Source organism: Protopterus annectens, chromosome 1.part0 (genome assembly GCF_019279795.1).
Source record: "Protopterus annectens isolate FY-2018-M chromosome 1.part0, PAN1.0, whole genome shotgun sequence".
In the NCBI taxonomy this organism is placed as follows: Eukaryota; Metazoa; Chordata; order Ceratodontiformes; family Protopteridae; genus Protopterus; species Protopterus annectens.
The window spans coordinates 622,369,117-622,387,698 of record NC_056725.1 but is presented as its reverse complement, the minus strand read 5'-3'; the positions used below and the strand labels follow the sequence as shown (position 1 = coordinate 622,387,698).

The 18,582-nt window shown below is 39.6% G+C and overlaps 1 protein-coding gene across 1 annotated transcript in view; it reads left to right on the top strand.

Moving 5' to 3' along the window:
• Positions 1-17,932, top strand: part of PRPH2 (peripherin 2) — a 96,223-nt gene extending 78,291 nt beyond the window's left edge. Inside the window, exon 3 of the mRNA XM_044061893.1 lies at positions 17,377-17,932. Coding sequence (XP_043917828.1) covers positions 17,377-17,604 — 228 coding nt within the window. The 3' untranslated portion in view covers positions 17,605-17,932. The remainder of the gene's footprint in view (positions 1-17,376) is intronic.
• Positions 17,933-18,582: the final 650 nt, after the last annotated feature.

Sequence of the window (18,582 nt, the reverse complement as noted above, 5' to 3'; positions counted from 1 at the left end):
GTCTGTTCTGGAACATGTTCCATTATATTATAATGATGTTGATAGGCAAAAAAATATGTTAAGACAAAAGGAATGCATTTTGATTATGAAATTTGGGACTTTGCATCCACATGGAATGAACAGAGAATGTAACTGGCAATGTCTTGTTTAAGACTGTGACTTTAAATATATTTAAGCTATGTGATTTGATAGTTTAATTATGTAATTGATTGATTACTTGTTTTTTGTATATATTGCAAGTGTTTTATGAGTTTTACTGTTTTACTCTGTAAAGGCTGTTGGCCGGGCTTAGAGAAGGAACTGTTCAACGAAATAAATTTTATTGGAAGGTAGAGCTGGGACTCACTGATAGTCTTTGTTGTTTATATATATTATAAACTTTTATTTGACAATCTTTGCTTGGCCTATGAGGCTGCAAGTGATCCTGTCCTTCATGACATGCTACATGTTCAGAAAACTTGTAGCACCACAGATACCTGCTCTAGGGACCTAAGCCTACATTATGGTATAAATGGGGTCTGTTGGTGGGATAACTATCTCTCTCTCAAATAGTACCCTACCTGTGGAATAAACTCGCACCTCACTTTAAACAAAGTAACTACCTTGCTTGCTTTAAATCTGATTTAAATGAATGGATAGGTAACTGTAGATTAGCCCTAGGTCTTAACCCTTGGTTTCTTAAGGACAGGCAAATAGGTAAATTTCAGTGGCTAAGCTCTTAATGGTCTTCTATGCTGATTGCCTAGTATATACCAGTTAACTTATTTTGGACAAACTAGAGGAGTTAACATAACATCGTTCAGCTCTCAGTAGAGCGTTTGATCATCTTGGTCATTACATAATTTTAACAGCTTTGGAGAAAGCTAATACAAGCATTCAAATAATTTATCTAGAGGACTGTTGATTAATAAATAAGATTTATAGAGTGAGAATAACCAACAATACATCAGAACGGGAAAAGAAAATATATGATTCTCTCAAAGATCTGTTCTGGTGTTTGCTCTTTTAATTATTGTATGTTCTCAGTAATTTCAGCCTGCAGAAACTTGATAGTTATTTTAAAGGGTGTTACAATAAATAAAATAAAAAGCAAGTTTCTAGAGGACATTGATCATATTCATGGCTGTTTACATTTAAAGGCATTGTGTTCTCACTTGTAAGTGCATTACAGTGTGCTGAATATAAAACTCGTGTTACAGAGAAGGAAGGCTAGTCACATAAACATAAAGAAGACAACATAAGCAAACAACTTGCTGTGGCTGAGCTGAACAGAATATTGCAATGTGTGGCAAGGAGGTTGCATGCAGAGCAATATTTACAGTTCTAGAAACTATATTGGAAAAGAAGGTATTGAAAAGCTCAAGGGAACTCACAGAAGAGTAACAAAAATTAATATATAATTAAGAATCTAGAACTTTGAGGAAGATCAGCTTTGTTTTCATTAAAGGAAAGAAGGGGAAGAGATATACAATACTGAATATTATTAAAAGGGAACTTATGAGCCTTTCATTTTAAAGTAAAGATGGGTGAAGTAAAAGGGACATAACTGGTAAATAAGGGGTGTTAGTCTTAGGGTGGATTCCAAACATTTTTTTTTTTTTATTTATAGAAAAAGTAGTTGGCACACAGAGGGGATTGCCAGAATTGTTTCTGCCATAACATAACTGTGGACTTTAAAAAGGCATATCCTATAATATGTAAGATCTAGCTCTAACTATTGATTGAATGCTTTAACCCTTAATCTTTTTTCATTAATAATATTTTGTATTTATGCAACAATGATATTCTCAATTTGTTCATCTCATGATGGATTTTCTATTAATACATAATAGTGTGTCATTGTCTGATGAAATACTTTACATGGTAAAAGAATCCAGAAAACATTCAACAAGAATATATTACTTAGCAAAATAGATATGGTTTCCTTTTAGGTGGAAAACCAGACTACTGAGCCAAAATACAGATCCACAAGTTGGGATAATTAGAACTAGAAGATACTTAGCAAGGTTAGATGAATGGTCAGATATGTAGCACATTAGTTTCAAACTGTGTAAAGAAGATAGATAACAAATGCCGGATGGGAATGGAGAGACTGCTTATCAGAGGTAAGCTACTGCTAACATCAAAAATGGAAAGGGACTTTGGTATAATTAGCAAGCAGGCTAAATATGAACAGTCCTGTGAGAAGCAGGTCCAACAGGAAAAGAAGACATGCTTCCCGATATAAACATATATGTTGTAAACTTTGTTAAGCCACATGTGTAGCACTGTGTACAATTTTAGAATCATCACTTCTAAGCTGTTGACAAAAATCAAAGCAGTGCAGAGAAGGAAAGCAAGAAACGTACAGAATTTGGACCAGATGACATGATGAGAAATGAAATGGAGTTAATATGCAAACCTTGAAAGAAAGGTAGGCGGAGGAAGCATGACAATGTAGCATTTTAGCAGCTTAGAGGAATTAAAGACCAAAAAGGCAGCGTCTTTCTTAGACATATTTCTGAAGTGGGGACCACAGTCTTTATTGCAGACCTGGCTCTGACCACAAGCAGATTTTTTAATTATCTGTTCCCACCTGGCTGTTTCCCTTTGTTAATTGTTAATCACCTTAGAGTCACATCACTTCTGGAAAATAAACAGCAGCTGGGTAGACACTGTCATGGAGACCATATTGCTGAATCCCTGGGATAGTCACTAAGCAGTGACTTATCAAAATGTTCCAGTGATTTAATCTGAAAAACCTTTGGTACACACTCAAAAAGCTGGACTTAATGCAAAAGTTGATACACCGTCATCATGGGACTGTTATGCAGAAATATATTTTAAAGACTAAAAAAATACTGAGCAAAGATCACTGTTCATTATTTTTGGGAGGAAAAAATAATTTTACTTTACAAATAGTGTTAGCATCATGCTGACCATTAAAAATAGGGTATTTTGTTTCTGGGTGCAGTTTGTTTTTTATTATTTAGTTATATATGTCCCCCTCCTATAGTTGTGCTCTGTCATCTATGCCGTTCTAAAACGTCTGCTCTGATATCACTGGCACTTGTGGGGCTGTGGATTTGTTGCTGGATTGCACAGAGAGGACACGCTTAGCATTACAGTTGTAACAAATTCACATGACACAACTGCTGACTGAGGAATGTTTCATAGACATTTCAGCATTATTAGCACCGTGTCCTTAGAACACCTGAGGAGAAGGGATTGTAACAGAAATATATCTGGATTAGTGAAGAACTGATATAGAGCTGAGTGTAACATTTGTGCTGCCATATAGATTCTGACACAGACTTATAGACTTCTGTTATGTTGTGGGTTTTTCTATACGGTATTTTGAGACAAGAACTGAACCAGTGAGTGTGCTGTCATGGTCATGATGTACCTTATATTTTTGAAATGCATTATGTTACAACTTCACTTTTATTTAAAAATTTAGAAAGAATAGTTTAACGTGACAGTAATGAACATGAAACCTTAATAATTGAAATAACTCAAGAAAAATAATAATAAAAAAGGGACTACAAATAAGATATTTAAGATTCAGTTCATGTATATGGGACATGTAGAAGCAAAATATTCTGTTATGAAGTTATAGTGTTTTGGTGTTAAATGTGCTTTTACTATCAATGGATGAACAGTAATTGACAGGAGTGCTAACTCCCCAAACCCAACTCCCTGAAAAAAAAACTATGAAAACACAGCTTTGTGTGTGTGTGTGTAAGTTTTATTTATTTTTTTATTTTTTGCAAGGGAGGGCATGTGTAAGTGTCCCTGCACCCTATGATGTGGGGGGTAAATAGTATAATAAATCTCATGTTTGCACTGTAAATGGAAAAGGGGCAAACCCCTGGAAATGTCACTTAGTATGATTCTCCATCAGTGCCAAAATGTTTTGTCTGGAGCTGAGTTTCGTGGGGATGAGGCTCAGGGAGTTGGGATTCATTAAGCAGTAGTGTACCAGTTAAAGGTAATGACTGTAATCCCAGATCCTGTAGGCTCTGGTTGAACCCTCAGTGGTGTTGTATGTCATCCACATCATAATGTGTATCATGTTGAGTTGCCACCTAAAACAACAACTTTTCTTTAATAGGCCTATCAGGTAACAGAAATAGTGACTGGTGTATTTCATTGACTAGGTCTCTCTGAAAATTTACCACAAGGTAATTTAGCTCTGTCATAGAAAATGTGCAGGATGCATACATTTGCTTCTCCAAGTGGTCCTTTAATCAAGTCTTTTTGCCCAGTGGATGAAGCATAAGGTTGTGGGGAGTTGGAGACTTTTCATTGTTAGCTGAAGAAACTAGTGTTTACAGCTTGAGCATCTCCAGCCAAACATCCCACTATCTAGGCGTCTAGAGGATACAGGTTTCTTAGGCTTTGATGCCATAATTTTGGGATTTTACAAATAACATTGGTAGCCACTTCTACATGTTCCTTAATGGAGGGACTACCCAGGAAGTCTGATGGAGGTTCACAGGATTAGTGTTGGGTCATTTCCATTCCTGTCTCATTTTAAGGAACTCCCCAAATCTAAAATATCTAAGGGAAGGCTGGAGAATCTGTGTCATATTAATCATTAGCATCAGGTGTTGTGGACTCATGTGGAGAGTCCAACTACTTCCTCTTGCATAATGTCTTCATTAAAACCATCAGTAGAGTTTGAGGGCAAGAAAGACATGCTTGGATGCATAGTGTGCTTTGTGCTTCTATGCCTTACTTTATAGCAAGTGTCAGAGCCAATGGCTCAGAAAATGACTGCTGCAATGAAATGGATGGTGCTCACATTAAGGTTGAAAAAAACATTAGCAATAACTATTACAATGAAGAGTACTTTATTGGGCACAGCCTTGTGATCTCTAATGCAAATCAACCAGGACTAGCAGCAACACCAAAGGACATGGCACAGACATTGGTGCCAAAACCCTAGGCCCAAGCACTGGGTCTGAGAGAATAGTCAGTACATGCAGTGATGGCTTTAACAGCACTGATAATTTTACACAGTACTGGTGCACTGATGCCAAGACATATGATACCAACAAGGACATAGTGACATCAGGTATCAACAATGATTTTGATGCTGAACTGGTCAAAATCTGCATGGTCAAAAGTGATACTGAAGATACTGGGGTCACTGATGAAAGTTTTGATATTTGAGGTTTGCATAAAAACACACCAAGGGAGCATCTGTTCCCCCCCAAAAGGTAGAGGAGTGGGATGTGGACAGACTTTCTTTTGCCCTCAGTGCAACCACAGTCAACCAATCATAATCCAACTCACAGATGACAGGGATGGCAGTAGCTTTAACGCCTGAGAAACTTCTCAGGTCTGTTGTAAAGTCAGATAAATTTGACAGACTCAGAAAAGCAGTGGTGTTTGGCTCAACAACTTGTATAACAACTTTTTGACTAGCATCATTTATTTTCTTCGGAGGAGTATCAAAAATGAAAGAGAAAAGAAGTGGTTTAGGCATAGGGTTTTGTGAACTGTATGTTTTTGGGGGAGATTTTTTTCTTCACAGTTGTTGACTGTCTTGGTTTTGAATACGTGAAAATTCCCTATTTTTCAATGCTTGAGGGACAATGGTAACAAATTAATGCAATTTTTAACAGTCGCAGAAGGTTGTGCGTTAGGCCCGGCAAGCCAGCATGTAAAACTCTACTGCCAATCATTAGCGGACCGGAGTTCCGCTGTGGCGACCCCTAACCGGGAAAAGCCAAAAGACACAAACAAACAATAAGTAAAATAGCACATAAAAATGCTATGCCTGTCTCTAAAGCAGTAAAGGCAACTTTTCTGTTTCTCCTATGGTGAAACTTTTTTTCCATAAACACAGTGATCGAATGAATGGTTCGGAATGGCTAACCAGGCAAAAGTCTACCAACAATCAGAGTATTAAAAAAGAAACTCAATGAAAGAAAGTGCTTTCTCACTTTTTTGTGTTGGCAATGGGCTAAAAGAGAATGTTTGTCTAATAAGATGAAAAAGGGAGAAAGTGTTGAAAAAGGGGCAGCTACAACAAATGAGAAACAAAATAAAAGCAAAACAAAATTGAAAAAGAAGTGTACTCACTGAAACCTTGTTGTCAGCTCAGAAAACAGGTAGCCTGAGGCCATTATAAGGCTATGAAATGGTTGTTGAAACACTACTTTTACTGAAAAATGCTATGAAAGTACTGTATTACTGTGAAACTATTGTTTTCAATTGCTATCTTTACACTGTATAATACATGGAGCATACAGCAGCAGAGGGTGTGACAGTAGGTGAAGAGGGTTAAAGCTGTGCACTATTAATGAACTACTTCCTGTGGTACAGTGTTTGATTCCCTCAGCCTTCATTTGCCTGCTGTGTGACTTTGAGCAAGTCACTTAACCAGACAGTGATTTGTAGCAGTTTAGGCCAGGCTCATTAATAGTCTCCTGGACTACATGCCTATTAGCAACCTATGAGACTCCTCCATATATCATTTAAAAAGAGAGGGTTTCAGCTGCACACACAATAGAAACATTTGCCTTTCACTGTGGAGGGAGAATCTTCATGAAGAGTAAAGACTCTTGAAAGCTGCCAGCTGGAGTATATATAAGAAGAAACATTGGAATTACAAGAAGATACATAAGAATGTAAGTGAGGCATTTTTTGGACTTTGCCTAAGACTATTTTGAATATTTTTTGATGTGGATCAGAACAGTAAGACTTGCAGGGGCGGCTGGTGGCCCTGGCTGCTGGGCTGCAGCCCCCATTAAAAATGTATTATTTATTTATTTTACATTTGTTTATTTATTTTACATTTGTTTACCGAGATAGTCTGACTGGATACATGTCCATTTTCAGCAGAGGCCCAGGGAGAAAAGCTCCACAAAGACAAACTTACATAGATTACACAGAAGTTAGCAAACAATTATAAAAACAAAGTGATTATATACAATGGGTTAGTTCCCTAGTAGGGACTCGCAATTGCCATGGACAGACAATTAAAAGTAAGAGACATCAGATTGGAAGCAGAGCTTGGTGATGTAGTTACAAGTTATGATAATTGCAGAATATGCTTTTAGTTTATAACTGAATTAGGGTTGGTACATGAGCATAGCCAGTTCACTTTGAGATACTGTTTGAGGTTTTTTTTTTTGAAGAGACTTTTGGAGGATTGTATGGTTATATAGTTTGGCAACAAATTCCAGGTTTTGCCATTGAAGTTGGCAAACAGGGATTCACCAGCAGAGTTATTAGCTTTGTGGGTTTGGACCAGTAGTTTATCGGATGACCGTAGGGATCTTAGATTGCTATATGGCTTAATAATATTAAGTGAGGGGGTATCCTCAGGGTGGTACAAAATTTTGTGCACTATTAAGAGTTGATTGAATTGAATTAAGCTGGGCAGTTCTAGCCACTCTAGTTGTTTAAGGTTCTGGCAGTGGTGGGTTCTATAGGTGGAGCCAGTGGTGAATCTGGCAATATGATTGTAGCTATGGGACAGCTTACCTAGTTCGGATTTGTTGAGGTTTGAGAGTACAGGCGAGGCATATAAAAGAGTAGAGAGTAGGTGTGATTGGGCGATTGCATTCCTAGCCAGTGGGGTTAAAAATGTCTTGTTTCTGTACAGTGATCCAAGCTTCTTATTGATGGTCTGTATGGTTTTGTTGACCTGTAAGTCAAATTTGAGATTATTGTCTATGATAACCCCTAGCAGTTTGGTGTGATTATCTGGGGAAATAGTGGTACCATTGTTAGATGTGATAGAGAATGAAAGTGTGGTGGATCTACTAATGGGAGAGAAGAGTAGAAGTTTAGTTTTATTGGGGTTCAGAAGTAGGCATTGATTGGTGAGCCAGTTCTCGATAGTGTTATATGTATTTTGGGTTAAGATTTGCAAGTTGGATGGGGAGGTGGCTGAGCAGATGAGAGTGGAATCATCTGCGTATTGGATGCAGGTGGCTTTAGGGATAGCAGTGTGGAGGTTGTTGATAAAAATAGAGAAGAGTAGTGGACCTAGTATGGACCCTTGAAGGACACCAAGTGTGAGGTAAATGGCTGGAGAGTTTACCCTGCCATAGTACTGCCTGCTGTCTACCAGTCAGGTAGGACTGGAACCACTGGATAGCAGGCTTGTTGAGGGAAATAGATTTTAGTGAAATAATGAGAAGTTCATGGTTGACCATGTCAAAAGGTTTTTGATAGGTCAAGAAAGAGGGCAGAGGTTAGCCTATTGTCATTCCTGTTTTGGTTTATGGCAGTAGTAAAGGAAATGAGGGCTGAGGTGGTGCTGTGGTATGGCCTGAAACCATGCTGGGAGTTGGATAGTAAGTTATTCTGTGAAAGGTATTGCATTAGTTGCTTGTGTACACATTTCTCCATTATTTTGGCTAGTGGGGAAAGAATGGCAATGGGTCTATAGTTGGATATGTCTGAGGAGCTATCACCTTTATGGAGTGGGATGACGTGAGATATTTTCCATTGGGAGGGGATAGCATTTTCAGATAAGGTTCTGTTGATGAGGATAGATATGGGATATACAATGGCATCTGCAGCTATTTGCAGGTACTCTGCAGGGAGGAGGTCAGCAGTGAGGGTGGTAGGTTTTAGATTTTTTAGAAGTGTTTTGATAAAACTAGTGGATATTGGTTGGAAGCCAAATTCCGGGTGATTATTAGGTAGATTAGGCATGTGGTTTAAGTTAGAGGGGGTTAGTTGATTTGCTAGGGATTGGATTGTTTCAGAGAAAAAGGTATTAAAGGCGCTAGCTATTGTCTCTGAGGAACTATGGGTGTAGTTAGCCAGGGTTGGGGTGGTGGAGTGACCTGGACAAAGTAGTTGATTTAAGCCTGCCCAGAACTTTTGAGGGTTATTGTGGTGTTTTTGTAGGAGATTTTGGTAGGAGCTTTTTTTATCCAGTAAAATAGATTTTTTTGTATCATTCCTGAGCTGAAGATATTTTAGATGGTCAAGTGGGGCTTTGGTTGTTCTCCAGCTGGCCCAGGCTCTGTTTCTAGTTTTGATTTTTTGCTTTGGTATCTTTTATGAGCCATGGTGCTGTATTTGATCTAGTTTTTATTGTACGTGCTGGAGCATGGGAATCAAGGATACTTAGGAATTTAGTGTTAAAGTGATCTATGGCCTTCTCTAATGTTAGATTTTTTAGTTTTGACCAGTCAACTGCTTTTAATTCATTTTGGAATATAGCAGCATCAAAATTTTTCCTGTTTCTAAATGTTTTATATTTGGGCTGGTGAGGGTTTCCTGCCTTATGTTTTATGATATAGGTTAGAGAATGGTCACTGAGGTCATCAGGGAGAGTACCAGCTGTGTACAGTTGGGGTTGGTTATTAACTAGGATCCAGTCTAGAATACTTTCCTTGTTGGTTGGTTTGTTTATCCTAGTGGGAGAGGTTATGGTCTGTTTAAACCCAGATAAGTTTACATGAGTGAGGGGGGGGGGGGTCAGAGAAGCAGGGTTGCCAGTCGGCGTTAAAATCACCAAGAACTATGGTTTCTTGGGGATAGGTAGTGGATAACCAGTAAAGGAGATCTTCTAGGGTATTTAGGTTGTTACCTGGTGGAATGCATGCACAGATGATGTCCAAGTGTCTGTTCCGGCAATCTGCAGCCTGGCCACGAGGAGCTCCGCGCCACCGAACTGGGGAGGCCAAATGGTGTCTCCACCAACGGCCAGAGCACCCCTGCAAAGGACCACTATCCCACCTCCCCTCCCTGCAGCACGGTCCAACCGGTGAACACTGTATCCCGGAGGCAGCATCCCACCATCACCAGCACTGGGCTTCTCAGGAAGAACAATCCCAAAGAATTAATTCTAAAAAAGTAAAATAATAATATTTTTATTTTGCTTTTTGTAGCTGAGCATGGAACTATTGTGCATGCTCGGAGTTCTGAGAACAAAACACAGCTTCATTGGCTTGCCAGGCTGTTCTTTCCCTTCTCCAGAAGGCAGAAATGACACTTGAAAAGTGGCTTATGAGGCTGTTTTGTGAAGCAGAGAGAATCTGTTTCTATTGGCTCACTCTGTCTCACATGACATAGGCAGCCTGCCTGAAAGAGTATTCATGCTACTTACAATATGTAAATGTAACAGGTAAATAATTTTATTTTGTGTGTGTTTGTGAGCAATGCATGTGGGTATGTATGTATGTATGTGTGGGAGTATGGATGCTATCAACTGTCCCTGATTTCTGTGCCTTGTAAAGTTTGTATTTATTTCTGATAAATCAGTAAGGAGTTCAATCACTAAATAATGGCAAACATTTGAGTTACCCTTAGATGGCTATGTTTAGTTAATTAGGCATTACCTTTCATGACCAAACCATGCCAACCATGTCTAAATCAAGCATTATTCACACCCAGCCACAGGTTATTCCTAAATTGGATCCATCAAACAGGGACCTTCCATATTAGATCTTAACAAGTACATGCTCCTGAGTAGCCCCTGAAAAGTGAAACTTTTTCCTGGTATGCTTACCTGGTTGATAGCTTTATTAAAGAAAATTAATAATACGTGGTCTGTACGATACATTTTGTGAGGATTTGTACTTTTTAATTTAAACTGACCTTTTTATTCATTGTGAATTTATATTTTTGAAAATATATTTTATAGTGTTGTGTAGTTCTGAAGACCAATCTGAACATTTAGGCTAAAGAATGATTCAGTTTTACTGAAGATCAGTATCTGCACACATTGCACCTAAGATAAATTGCATAAGAGCAACAAATGCACATTACATGAGTCAAGAGGTAAACTGCATCATATAACGTAGTCACATAATAGCATCAAATGCACATTACATGACTCAAGAGGTAAACTGCATCACAAGTAGGATGCATGTTGACACGTGCTGTGGGATTAGTGGGAAACACTAAAGTGCATCAGAAATTGACTGAAAAATGATGGATCAAGGAATAAAAACATTTACTAAAAAAATTGATGCTCTTATGATAGAGGTGACTGACATTCTGCTACTTGGCATGGAAAGGAACAAAGCCCAGTGTTGCAGTCATACTTTCTATTCCTTACCAGCATGCCACCGATATTTGCTTGGAGCTTGCCTCCATCATCTAGTTTTGTTATACATCCTAGTACTGTGCAGAACGGTCAGCATTACTCACCATCACACTTCTGTGTTATTATTTGGCTGTTGCCCAGTTCCTACACATTTAAAGGACCAGCACCACAAAGCAGAAAATACAGCCTTTCTAGATACATTTTAAAATATTTATTTTCCATCATTAGCACTGTGTTATTGTCAGTTAAACTTGTTTCTTGGCACAGGTCTTTTTCAGACATACACAGTACTTGCATCCAAATTTTTGGGAGTGAAATGTGGTTCATACATCAGACATACTGCTCTGTGGCAGTTAGATTTTGTTTAAACAGGTATAGATTATGCCATTCACATCTAGCATATTGTCAGATGCAGTTTATTAGCATCACTGCATTTTTTTTTAAATCCTCTGCATTCACTGGGTACATGTAAAAGGAACTGCAAAGTAACAGGGCTAGAAAATAAATGTACAAGTATTACAGTGTGTGATGATATGAGGTATTGCCAGCTATGCCAGGAGAAGTAGGGCAGTGGATGTGTAACGTATGCCAGCAGAGCTAGCTGGAATTTAGTAAAGAATTACATGTTATTTGAATATCAAACTGATTTGTACAGATGCTTGTGTTGAAAATGGATTACTAAAGTTGCTTCTGTTAAAAATGTGTCAACATTGGGTCCTGACTGTATTCCAACTGAATTAAATATAAATGTAAATCTGTGCCAGCATTTCCCAGGTGTGTGTTTGTGCATGTGTCAGAATTAAATCTCAATGTGTGTGTGTGTGTGTGTGTGTGTGTGTGTGTGTGTGTGTGTGTGTGTGTGTGTGTGTGTGTGTGTGTGTGTGTGTGTGTGTGTGTGCTACTTAAAGCAGGGACATGAAGTACTAGTGTCACTGAGAGGGTGCTGGAGGACTTTGCTTGGACACTCAGCTGAGGACTTAACCCTATAGCTGTGCTAGTGGCAAGCCTTAAAGGGGCCCTCGAGGGAGACAGATATAAAGAAGTCCAGGCTCACTGTGTTTCCTGTGTGCTCTTAAGGGAAATTGTACTTGATGCAGAGAGGGCTGCATCTGGAAATACTGAGTGGTTCTATTTGTATTCCAAGTGGAAGTCCCTCTCCAGTGTCAGTGGTGAGGATTCAGACTCCTTGATTACTGGCCCAGAGTGAGGACATCACATATTGGTGAGCAGTTGTGTGGATATTAATTGAACTTCTGTAGCCTGGAGGCAGTTCTCACTAAAGGTGTATCCTCTCAGCAGCCACAGGGTAGACATTCAGAGTTTCACTTCACAATAGTTTTATTTATTTATTTATTTTTGTTAGTTTAGTTTAGCCATGGAAAGCAGGCAAAGATGCCAGCAGAGGATTATGGCAAGCTGACAAAGAACCAGTTGACCAAGGTGTGTGAAGCCAAAGGACTGGTGTATGCCAACCTGAGTGAATAGGAAATGATTTAAGCCATAATTACAGGTCAGACCAGCAACCATGAGGATAAGCAGTCTGCTGATGGGAATCTGCAGCCCTCAGAAACAGGACAGTTCACCTTTTCCTTAGATTACTTAAAAGCCTGTCTGGAGTTAGACAGACTTGAAATGGAGGCCAAATGTTTGGAATTAGAATCAGCAGAGAGATTGTGGCATTTGGAGGCTGGAGAAAATGAGAGACTGCAGTGTTTGGAGGCTGAAGAAAAAGAGAAGCAGTGTCAACATGAGAGGGAGATGCTGACTCTTCACTAGGGTCATGGAGGTAATGGGGAAAGTAATAACCAAACCACAGAAGCAATAAAGGTCAGTACATTTCTTCCACAGTTTACAGAGGGTGACAATTTTAATAGTTATATTCATATATTTGAAAGGGTATGTAAATATTATAATGTTGACCAAGGGCTCTTGATATGGTTCCCGACCCCCTTAACTCCATAGTAAAGCTGTAACTGCTGTTTCTAAATTGTCTGATATTGATTGTTTAAACTTTGAAAAAGTAAAGAAATGTTTACTTGAATGTTTTAAGTTAACACCTGAAGCTTACAGAAAAAAAGTTTCATGAGCATAGACGCAAGGCAGATGAAAGTGTGTGTGATTATATTGCTAAGCACTTATTTTCATAGGTGGGTGAGCGGGTGTACTTTTGAAGGGCTGACAGACCTTTTGGGGAGGGAACAAGCCCTTAGCACTTTGAGGACATGAGAATCTGGTTGGCAGACCAAGAGTGTAACTCTGCAGATGAGCTGGGGAAACTGGGAGATCTCTACTTAGCAAGCAGAGCATCACTGCTTAGGAAAGGGATATCCAGTGCTGCACGTGGATATAAGGAAACCCATGGTGGGCAGCCTAACACACTCCAACAGAGTCCACCAGTAACAGGAGAAGTTTTTCACCCTTTGAGATCAGGTACACGACCAGGATCAAGGGTTAAATGTTTTAAATGTAACCAGTGGGGCCATGTATCATACAGATGTCCACAGAGGCAAGGTGAAGAACAAATGGTGGGGGAGCCAGCAAGTGGGAATAACATATGCCAGTAGTAAGTTGTCTGGAGACAACAGGGGTACCAAACTATCACAAACGTTTATATCCTATCTTAATGGATGGAAAACAGGCCACTGCTAAGAGACACAGACTCTGACATAACCATTGTGAAGCCTGCAGTGGTTAAAGAGGAACAGTACTTGATTGGGCAGTCCAGCCCTGTCAGAGCTTTAGGAGGGACCACCATTCCAAATGCCTTTGGCCAGGGTTCACCTTGACTGGGAGGGTAGAAAAGGAAGCAAGCAAGTAGGTGTGTTTGAGGATATCCCTGCAGATGTCATGATAGGGGAATGATTTTGATAATTCAGTACCTTGTGTGTATGCAGTTATACTCAGTCAGGCTTTGAGACAGGCATGTGGGTCTGGTAGCCTGAGGGAGACCCAGACAGACACCATACCTGAAGCCATGGCTGGTGAGGTGGCTATTTCGGGAGGGAGCTTGCCTGAAGGTGAGCCACAGCTGCTGGTAGGTACTGATGTTCCATTGGACAGAGTGACTGCAAGGGCAGAGGTGAGTGGTAGTACCCAGACTGACAGTGAGGCACCAGACTTCCTGTGGAATGGGAGCTGGTAAGGATCACAAAAGTAGAGCTAAGAGGCTCAGCTCTCAGACCCTACATTACAAGGCTTGAGGGAGGTAGCTAGTGAGGCACCTGATTCTCAAGGAAAGGGGGAATCTGTATACTGGAACAGAGGGTTACTGTATAGAGAGTGGACCCCTGAGGGAGGGCTAGAGGGTGAGATAATACAGCAGTTGGTTGTGCCTGAAGCCTACTGTCTGGCACTTCTAGAAAGCCCATGGCATTCCTTTTGCAGGCCATATGGGCATAAAGCATACCAAGAGACATATTTTGCAGAACTTTTATTGGCCTGGGATTGCAAAGGATTTAACAGGGTACTGCAGGACCTGTGGGCAGTGCCAAAAGTAGGCAAGGCATTAGACATGGTCAAAGCTACTTTGATGCCTTTGCCTGTGATTGAGGAGCAATTTCAGAGGCTAGCTATGGATATTGTGGGGCCTCTGAATACCCCAAGTTCCACAGGGAGGAAGGTAGATCCTGATGTTAGTAGATTATGCTACCAGATACCCTAAGGCAGTGGATCTGTCCTCCATTGAGGTAGAGAAGGTGGCAAATGCTTTGTTAGAGATTTTCAGCAGGGTATGTTTCCCTGAGAGAAATACAGACTGACAGAGTTGCCAATTTCATGTTAGACCTGTTAGCTTGTCTGTGGAAGTGCTGCGGGGTGAAGAACCTAAAGATCACTCATACCATCCCCAGACTAATGGTCTTGTGGAGAGGTAAAACTCTACACTGAAGACCATGCTACAGGCATTTGAAGACCAGTTTAAGAGAGAGTGGGGTAAATATTTGCCCCATCTGTTGGCACCCCAGATATGCACCAGGTTATTCACCCTTTGAGTTGCTGTATGAGCACAGGGTGAGGGGGCCTTTAGATTTGATTTGTGATGAGTGAGAGGGTGAGTGTGAATCCCACAAGGAGTCTGTGGTGGCATATGTCCTAAATCTCAGGACAAGGCTTAAGGAGCCATGGGCTTGGCCCAGGGGAATCTGGCAGGAGCCCTACAGCAGAAAAAGGTCTGGTATGACAGGAATGTTCAAGCCTGAGAGTATGCTGTGGGACAGCAGGTGATGGTTCTCATTCCTGTCAGACACAACAAGCTACAGGCAGCTTGTGAGGCATCCTTCAAAGTGGTAAGGAAGGTCAGTGATGTTAAACACATGGTAAAACTGCTAAGCAGAAGGCAGGTGAACAAATTGTACCATGTTAACATGATGAAACCTTACCATGATAGGGATGCCGTCATGCTACGTATTTGCAGTAGGAGGCAGGAGGAGTCGGAGGAGGTTCTATGGCTACAGCAAGCCAGCCAGCAAAACACCAATTTACTATGGCAGGGCCTAGGGTTGCAGGCATATGACATGATAGTGAGAGGTATTCCCAGCTATGCCAGGAGAAGTAGGGGAGTGGATGTGTAATATATGCCAGCACAGCTAGCTGGAATTTAGGAAAGAATTATATGTTATTTGAATATCAAACCAATTTGTACAGATGCTTGTGTTGAAAATGGATATGTAAAGTTGCTTCTGTTAAAAACTGTATTGTAACCAAAATATATATATATATATATATATATATATATATATAGATAGATATATAGATGTGTGTGTGTGTGTGTGTGTGTGTGTGTGTGTGTGTGTGTGTGTGTGTGTGTGTGTGTGTGTGTGTGTGTGTGTGTGTGTGTGTGTGTGTATGTCTGTGTGTGTGAACAGAGGATACTGGAAGAGAAGAGGTTAAAGCTCAGTCCTGCTAACTTTGAGAAATAGTAAGAAATTAAATTACTGGGCCTAGGCCATAAAGATGTTATCTCACGGTTTTGAATGAAGCCAGAGACACAGTGTTTGTAAAAGTATAGTTTGTTGGTCTCTGAAGGAGGAGTAGAAGTTTGTAATTGTTTTATGACTTCCTGAAGCTGCACAAGATCTGAGCAATGCTCGTGTGTGTGTGTGTGTGTGTGTGTGTGTGTGTGTGTGTGTGTGTGTGTGTGTGTGTGTGTGTGTGTGTGTGTGTGTATTATTGACAAGTAGGTGCTAAATTTTGGCAGTTTCTAGCAGTGGGGGCTGCATGGGAACTAGAAGTCAGATGACCAGATGTTTGTGATTCTATACAGAAATAATGTTTTATATTAGGTGAGACAGAAGTCTCAGGGCAGTACGTTCCTTGGAACCTGACATAGAAGAATCCCTTACCTACTTCATCTTGGCTTGATCTGTTAAGTAAGTAGGAACAGTAAATCTCAAGATCAGTCAGGAAAATATAGTGAGAATAATTGTGTAGTTTTTCTGTAAATGTGTGAAACTTTCCAGCTGTGTTATTTTTAATATTTCCTGTGATTGAAACTCTGGGGTTTACTGTAAATAAATATTTTGTATTTTCATGGGTTTTTTTTATTATTTATTATTAAATATATTTAAACTTTTCATTGTGGCTGGCCTTTTAGAGAATATTTTAATCTTTGAGAGTGCTTATATATATTGATGACACAGTGGCCACTCATGAAGCCTGGCTGTTTGGTCAACATTACCATTTGTATTAATATTAATTTCACTCAGTATACTTGGGTACCCTTGCAAGAGCCTTAGGTAGCTGGATTTGTAGTATGTATGTATGTGTGTGTGTGTGTAAGTGCACTCATATTTGAAAATCAGATCTCACAGTGTGTGTGTGTGTGTGTGTGTGTGTGTGTGTGTGTGTGTGTGTGTGTGTGTGTGTGTCAGCTACTTGGAGCAGGAGCATGAAGCACTGGTTTCACAGAGAGGGTGCTGGAGGACTTCACTTTGACACTCAGCTGAGGACTTAACCCTATAGCTGTGCTAGTGGGGAACCTTACTGGGGCTCTGGGGGAGACACATATAAAGAAATCCAGACCCCCGGGCTGTCTGTGTTCCTTATGTGCTCTTAAGGGAAATTGTGCTTGATACAGAGAGGCTTGCATCTAGAAATACTGGGTGTATCCATTTGTATTCCTGCTCCAGTGTCAGTGGTGAGGATTTAGACTCCTTGATTACTGGTGCAGAGTGGGGACATCACACAGAGTATGGTGATTCAGATAGCTGACATGGATTTGCATGTCAAGAATGGCAAATTTACTTAAATATTTATATTACATTTATACAGTCTGTCATTAATCATAAAGTTAAAGAATTAAAAAAAAAAAAAACAGATAAGCCTTCTGCTTAACTGTAATTATTCCTTTTTCCCCCCTCTGTCTAATGTAGATTACAGTGATGGTCGGACTGCGTTACTTGCTGACTTCTTTGTTAAGTATTACTGATTTAGAAAATCCAGAAAGTGAAAGTGAAGGATGGCTACTGGAGAAAAACCTGAAGGAGACATTTAAATCACTTCTAGAACGTGTGAAAAAGCTTGGTAAATTCAACCAAGTACAGTCTGGTGAAGACAGTCAAGAAAATGGTGAGGTCCAGACTGTGGCCACAGTTAGCTGAAAATCTGTATAATACAGACATTTGTTAAAAATTGAAATAAAATCAAAAAACTACCATCTAACTCTGCAAAACAAAAACATATCTGTTTCTACTAACGCTGCCAAGCATTTCAAGATATGCTCTTGTATAGTTAATGAGTTTCTCTGGCTGGTTTTATAGTGCTCCCTAAACAAGCTTTTGACTATTGTAGCTGCTGAATTCTAATTCTAGTCTTAGTTAGATGTTCCCATTGGTGAATACATTTTATATTGTTGACTAGTGCACTGAAGTGGCAGATAGCCAGACCCCTATTAGGATCACATAACTAAACATTAAATCATCCCCCTAATATGTCATCACACAAAGCATATTTATCTGGTTTTATGTGGTCTTATATACATTTGTTATAAGATTTTTATTTTCCTACATTATCTCATACCAACCCTCAGTGTAAATATACCAAAGGTGTATTAAGTTGAATATTTCAGAAGGTGTATTAAGTTGAATGTTTCAGAGTATAGCTAGAGTTACCATTTTTGCTATAGGAATGAGAACTAATAAGGCTGAAACATGCCTGTTCTTAATAAGTCTGGACTGCTGACCTAAGTACGTTTATCAAAAAGCAGTTGGTTACTGTGCATTTATTAGCCTCTGAGGTGAAGCATTTTTAGGGGAAATGTGCATGTTCCCATGCTATTCTGATAAAAACAGACTTGTAAATGCATTTGAACCCTCTTGGGTAGTGGCATGGAAGATCATATTATTTTACAAAGAGTGTTCCAGTAGTAGTAAGAAATCATAAGCATCTTAAAAGCTACCAGTTCAGAAAATATAGTATATACCAAATGTGCATTTTAGTGACAAAGCACAAGAAGAAATATTCATTAACTGCTGAAAATGTATTACAATGGTTAATTTCTTTCAGGGTCATACAAAGAAAGAGAAAAAACAATAGTTCTCTGCAGGTTAGCTTTAATAATATTTCTATCAGTGAAGGTG